At 33.3% G+C, this 7,166-nt stretch overlaps 1 protein-coding gene across 1 annotated transcript; it reads left to right on the forward strand.

The window, feature by feature from the left end:
* The first annotated feature begins 3,366 nt into the window (after positions 1 to 3,366).
* On the forward strand, positions 3,367 to 6,580 carry LOC132276161 (uncharacterized). The gene is made up of 5 exons (XM_059777472.1): positions 3,367 to 3,438; positions 4,733 to 4,961; positions 5,037 to 5,494; positions 5,704 to 6,063; positions 6,131 to 6,580. The coding sequence occupies exons 1-5, from the start codon at positions 3,367 to 3,369 to the stop codon at positions 6,578 to 6,580; spliced, it is 1,569 nt and encodes a 522-aa protein (XP_059633455.1).
* The last annotated feature ends 586 nt before the right edge of the window (positions 6,581 to 7,166 follow it).

Below are 7,166 nucleotides of genomic sequence, written 5' to 3' on the forward strand. Positions count from 1 at the left end.
CAATTACAGAAAATGGTTTAATATTTTAACAATTAGCATCTAGAGCATACATGAATCATTTCTAATAAATAAATGACCCTATCATGCATTTAAAATAAGTTTTATAACCATAAAATAATCTGAAAAATTGCTAAAATTAAATTAAGCAGTTATGTTCCTTCCATCCGTTAACAGTATACAAAGTTTGTTAAATTGCACACTGTTAATTCCATTAATTTATACAAATAATTCCCGCCATGTGAGGTTTTAATAATTCATGAAATTACATTTAAAACCCTCAATATACTTCAAAAATCATTTCAGAACACCAAACAGTGCACAAAAGTCCAGTTTAAGCATAAAAGGGAGCCTCCAACAGTAGAGCCTGCTCTACTCCACATAAAAGGGAGCCTCCAGGAGTAGAGCCGCCTCTACTTTGGGTAGAGCCTACTCTACTCCAAGTAGAGCCGCCTCTACCTCTATCATCCTCTGTCTTTTTCATTTTCAACCGTTCTGCTTCATCTCCGACCACTTCTAGTCTTATTGTTCTTCATCTAAATTAAACCTAAGGGTCTTAAATCTCATTCTAGTATCAGTATAGACCTTGGTTTATAACCGTAAGACTCCAAAACAACGATTAAATAGTAGTGACATATCATACTAAAAATAAACGATGAACTCCATACATGCAAGCATAATTTTAGATAAATTTCACAGATAACAGATAATCAAATTTAACATATAATAATCATGTAAGCATCAATTTATATCCAATTAATCTCCTAGAGTCTATCAAGGTGCATAGAACACAAGCCAACGGGAGAGAGGAAGAAAAGAACTTGCCTTTCGGTTTCGATTTGAAACCTTTAACCATCCTCTGTCTAGACTTTCCGACTACCTCTTGATTGTCGTCCACTCCTTTGTTGTCCTAGATTCAACCCACAAGCAACACCCCTTCCTCCTCTCCTTGGCTCAGCCTTAGTTCTTGGCCGAAACCTTAATTCTCCCTCCTCTGTTTCCCCTCAAAAACTCACTGTTCGTGTCAATAGTTTGTGTTTATTTTACAAAACCCCATGACAACGTAATGTTAAATTTATATAGGCTTAAGAAAAACCAAATTATAATTTTACTCTGAGAAAGAAAAGAACAACCACAAAAGTTATAATCCAAGTCGGCTAAATACTTAAGAATATACGTAACCCTAAAATTATAACATATGTTAAATTATGATTAATAACACCAGTTTAATTATTAATAAATACCAATAATTAAAACTACCCTATATACATATATACCTATATATACATGCATATACTTCCATGGGTAAAAACTGTACCCATTTACAATATCCAAACAGTCCGTGAATCCTATCTTAGCCCATTAATTTTTAATTTTTATTTTTTTATAGGATCAAAGATGAAAACAAGGGTATTAAATCCTTTTTACAAAACTCAGCCGACTGATGATTGCCATTAGCCGCCCGACCGATGGGCATAGTAGTAGCAGAAAAAGCTATTGTAAAAGTTTGTAAGGACATAATCATTTCAGAACACGAAACAAGTCCCAAACAGTGCACAAAAGTCCAGTTTACACATAAAAGGGAGCCTCCGGGAGTAGAGCCTGCTCTACTCCAAGTAGAGCCGTCTCTACCTCTATCATCCTCCGTCTTCTTCGTTTTCGACCGTTCAGCTTCGTCTCCGGCCGCTTCCAGTCTTATTGTTCTTCATCTAAATTGAACCTAAGTGTCTTAAATATCATTCTAGTATCCATCCAGACCTTGGTTTATAATCGTAGGACTCCATAACAATGATTAAACAGTAGCGACATATTATGCTAAAAACAGACGATGAACTCTATACATGCGAGCATAATTTTAGATAAATTTCATAGATAACAGATAATCAAATTTAACATATAATAATCTTATAAGCATCAATTTATATCTAATTAATCTCATAGAGTCTATCTAGGTGCACAGAACACAAGCCAACGAGAGAGAGGAAGAAAAGAACTTGCCTTTCAGTTTCGGTTTGAAACCTTTAACCGTCCTCTGTCTAGACTTTTTGGTGACCTCTTGATTGTCGTCCACTCCTTTGTTGTCCTAGATTAAACCCACAAGCAACACCCCTTCCTCCTCTCCTTGGCTCAGCCTTGGTTCTTAGCCGAAACCCTAATTCTCCCTCCTCTGTTTCCCCTCAAAAACTCACTGTTCGTGTCAATAGTTTGTGTTTATTTTACAAAACCCTAAGACGACGTAATGTTGAATTTATATAGGCTTAGGAAAAACCTAATTCTAATTTTACTCTGAGAAAGAAAAGAACAACCACAAAAGTTATAATCCAAGTCGGCTAAATACTTAAGAAGATACGTAACCCTAAAATTATAACATATGTTAAATTATGATTAATAATACCAGTTTAATTATTAATAAATACCAATAATTAAAACAACCCTATATACATATATACCCATATATAAATGTATATACTTCCATGGGTAAAAACTGTACCCATTTACATTATCCGAACAATCCGTGAATCCTATCCAAGCCCAACCTCATTTTTAAAAATAAAATAATACATTTAATTAAACATTCAAATGCCACCTAAGCATATAATTCAATTAAAATAAACAATTCAAATAACCAATTAAACATTTAGACAATTAAGCAAATAATCAAAATTGTAATTTAAAAACATTTAAACAATTAATTAAAAACACTTAGGCTCTGTTCGGTAGGAAGGAAGGAAGAGGGGTGGAAAGAAAATAGGAGGGAAGGAACAAAATTCCTTTGTTCAGTAGGAAGGAGACATGGAGAGAAAGGATAATAGGAAGGATGGCTTATCCCTCCTGTTTTATAAATTTTCATCCGCCCAAATTTGGGCGAAAGACAAGAGAGAAAACAAGTGGAGTTATTAAATTACAAGATTATCCTTCCCAAAAATTAAAAAATAAACCTTTTACACATCTCGTCTCACGCAAAACCCTATCAAGAAACAAAATTGACCTTCACGTTGAACTCTCTCTAGCAATCTCTCTCCAGTGATCTCTCTCACGCAGGTAAGAAACTCTCTCTTGCACTTTCTCTTCTCTATACATATACATAGATCGACAATATTGACAAGTAGATTTGATTCATGTGTTATATCTATATATATACATATATATTGCTATTGATGCAAGGTGAAAATTTTGAAATCGGATGTTAATCTGCTGTTTGCTATGCTGCATATGAACTTTAGATAATCTACAGTATGGGATTTCTATATTATCTTATAAATTAACTTAAAATAATAGATATAACACGTGCTCTGGAGATACTGTTCATAACCTCATCCGCCAGTGCATCAAAATTCAGATTCTGAGGTTCTACTAAATTAACTTAAGATGTCGTCATGTGCTATAGAGATACTGTTCGTTATATTTAAGGCTTCCAACATATCTCCACCACTGTGGACGGTAAGGCTAAATGCAGTGACTACCAAAGGATCCTTAGGTTGCTCTGAGAGTGCTTTATGAAACGCCAAACTGTTCTGACCATGAACAGAGCATAGGTTAAAAATCTAAGGATGACAGGTCTGATCACAGATACTTGAATACACAATTCAACACAATAGCAGAAGAGCTTGTTTCTACAAGTCAAATATTTTAGTATAATGTAGAAAATTATCGCAACCCCATCATGTTTCTGTAGTTCTTACATAAATTAACTTGAATAATTGGTGTTCTAACAATCATTACAAAAACTACCATAATAGAAAATAGCATAAATAAGGAAGACACAAGAACCTGAAATGTTCATGTTTCTGCAAATCCATCAAAAATTGTGGGTAGGTTTTCATTATTCATCAAATGCCTAAACAGTACCATTTAATAAATAAAAATATTAATTAAACATTTATTAAATAATTGTATAACTGTGGAGAAGTATATATATATATATATATATATATATTAATTAAACATTTTACCTTTATAACATTGTATGTGATTTGAATAACTGTTTCACTAATTATTTAGATACAAATGACATTTATTTGGTAGATGGACAAGGAACATAATTGGCATGATAATTTTGGAGAAAATATACATGCTAACTAGGATGAGAATGAAGAGGAGAATTTAGATGAGTGTGGCAAAGAAAATTAGTGGGAAGATAGCGTAGGGCAATTGAATGCTTAGGAACAACGACGGCGAATGGCAGTGGTACAAGTAATTTGTTATGTTGTTTATGCTCTTTATTTGATGGGAGACGTATTCCGTTCACATTATATAGATAGGCCTATCAACGACATCAATGAAGACAAACAAAAAGCAAGAGAACAACTAATGAATAAACTTGATTCAAATGAAAATTGTCGTGACATAATTCGTATGGGGCCACATGCATTTGCCAAGTTGTGCCATATACTCCGTAGCACTAGTCGCCTCAAGGATAATAAAAATGCTTTAGTCGAGGAGCAAGTGGCCAAGTTTCTCTATATATTAGCATATAATGTGAAAAACCGTGCCATTCGATTTTTTTTTTTGCCGATCCGGTGACCCTATTAGTCGTCATTTCCATGATGTGTTAAGAGCAATAATCACATTAGAAGAAATTTTTCTACAACAACCTAGTGGTTTAGACGTCCCTCCAGAAATACTCAACAACAATAGATTCTATCCGTATTTCAAGGTAACAGACTGTTAAACCACTAATTCACATTATTATATCTACATATGAAAATTATAGAAGTGTTTTCAATAATTCTAGGACTATGTAGGAGCAATAGATGGAACTCATATTCGTGTCAAAGTGTCTAAAACAGATGCACCGAGATATCGAGGAAGAAAAGACAACCCAACACAAAATGTCTTAGCAGCATGCTCATTCGACAGGAAGTTTACGTATGTTTTACCGGGTTGGGAAGGAACTGCAACTGACTCAAGGATAATTAAAAATGCACTAAAAGAGCGTCAAGATAAACTAATCATCCCTACAGGTAATTCAAAGACAATAATATATAGTTTTTAATTTTTAAACAAATAAATGATTTTTTTATTACTTATTGCTATAGGTAAATATTATCTAGTGGATGGAGGTTACATGCTAAATGGTGGGCTGATTACACCATATAGAGGTGTGCACTACCACTTGAAAGAGTACTCATCACGTGCACCAGAGAATATGGAAGAGTTATTTAACCACCGACATTCTTCTTTACGAAATGTAATTGAAAGAATATTTGGAGTAGTAAAAAAGAGATTTCCAATTATTTCAAGTGGGGCAGAAGCTCATTATGGAGTTGACACCGTGACAGAAATTGTATTGGCTTGTTGTATACTTCATAATTATCTAATGGGTGTTGATCCGGATGAAAGATTGATTGCAGAAGTTGATCACGATCACGTTAATGCTAATCCAGACAATAGACAAGACTTTGATACAAGTAATAATGAAGTAGATGCTATCGAAGGAGCAGCTATAAGGAATTCAATAGCAGCTAGCATGTGGGAGGATTATTTAGGACATGGAGTATAATTATGTTTTATTTTATTTTATTTTATTTTTTTTCCTGTTTAACTATTTTAATATCTATTGGTGTCGTATTAGTAGAGCAATAAAACCTCCTACATTTTTATAGTCTGTGTGACTTCTCTAATGTGGTGAAACTTTTGTGTTAATCTGTTGATGTGATTAATTGTTTCTTATATTTATTTTTCATATGACATTGAAAAATGCAGACTTGGAAAATGATGAAGAAAGCGAATAAAGATATGAACGTAACTGAAAATAAGAAGGATGCACTAAAATGGACAGAAGAAATGGATGAAGTATTAATTGACGCATTGTTGGAGCAAGAAGAAAATGGTAATAGAGTTGATGGAACATTCACCTCTACAGCATATTCAAATGTCGTAAAAAAATGCACTGAAAAAATTGGTTATCCATTTGATAAGGACCACATAAAAAACCGGATGAAAACCTTGAAACTTAACTTCAATACATGTTATGATCTATTCAAAAATTTAAGTGGATTTTCATGGAGTCCAGAAACAAAATTGTTCGAGGCAGAACCCGAAGTTTGGAAGGCCCTTATAGAGGTATGAAATTATTTATAGAACAAATATTGTTGTTATGATTTATTTATTTATTATAAACATTTTACAGGCAAAGCCATCAGCATCGAAATGGAGGCATACTAAAATAAAATTTTATAAGAAATTGTATGATCTTTTTGCAAAATATAGAGCTAATGGTGATGGAGCTGTAAGTGCAAAAAAAAAAAAAGTTCAAGGATGGGCAAGAGATGGAAGTTCGAACCAAGCTAATAAAAATTCAAACAACAATGAAAAAAATTCTCCCATGAGTGCATCTTCTCAACCAAATTCAGAAGCTGTAACATCTTCAAGGGGCACAAAAAGAAAGGAGTCGGTGATTAATTTATTTGAGAAAGAGTGTGAAGTTATCGGAGGTGGAATTAACAAAGTAGCAGAGGCAATCGAGAGGGGAAATCTTGTTGCAGAAAGAGGCTCACAATTGCAGAAAAAAGAATTGCTATTTCTGAGAGAGCTCGACCACGTTACTATTCAGAAGATGAAGTGTTTGCAGAATTGTTGAACATTGGGGTACCTGAGGAACTTCAGTTGGATGCATTGATATTTCTTATTAAAAGTCAGACTCACAAAAGTGCATTCTTTGCCGTGCCATATGAGAGACGCAAGGATTTGTTATACAAGATGATGGATGATGCAACCAACCCTTGAATGATTATTATTTTGAAGTCTTTAACTTCAACCAACTCTTGAATGTTTATTGTTTTGGAGTCTTTAACTTCACCGGATTTCTTCTTCTATTATTAATTTTTTTTTTTTCATTCTTTGATATTAATGTGTTTTTTTTTTCATAAGAATGGTGGATTTTAGTTATGTCTTTTGGAATTTTGATTTTGGCAAGTGTTTGTCATTTTAAATGGTTGAAGGCAGTTTATGTGACTACAAATGGTGCAATTTTAATAGGAAATAAATATTTGATTGACCAATTGCTCACTATAGTAGACATATATGCACTTGTCTAGTGTTTTGCCGACCATCAGCCTATTTAATATTTATCAACCATTACCCTGTTTAATATTTGTCAAGTAGATAGTGGGGTACTTTTTTATATTATTATTATTCATGATGAAATATGATTTTATATATATACA

Source organism: Cornus florida, unplaced genomic scaffold, assembly GCF_030987335.1.
Source record: "Cornus florida cultivar Cherokee Brave unplaced genomic scaffold, ASM3098733v1 CherokeeBrave_3.0.0_Hap2_Chr01, whole genome shotgun sequence".
NCBI classification, from domain to species: domain Eukaryota; kingdom Viridiplantae; phylum Streptophyta; class Magnoliopsida; order Cornales; family Cornaceae; genus Cornus; species Cornus florida.

Coding starts and splice junctions, on each gene's coding strand:
- LOC132276161 (XM_059777472.1), top strand. CDS start 3,367: ATGTCGTCATGTGCTATAGAGATACTGTTCGTTATATTTAAGGCTTCC. Junction 4,962..5,036: donor TAAACTAATCATCCCTACAG/GTAATTCAAAGA, acceptor TTATTGCTATAG/GTAAATATTATCTAGTGGAT. Junction 6,064..6,130: donor TTTGGAAGGCCCTTATAGAG/GTATGAAATTAT, acceptor AACATTTTACAG/GCAAAGCCATCAGCATCGAA.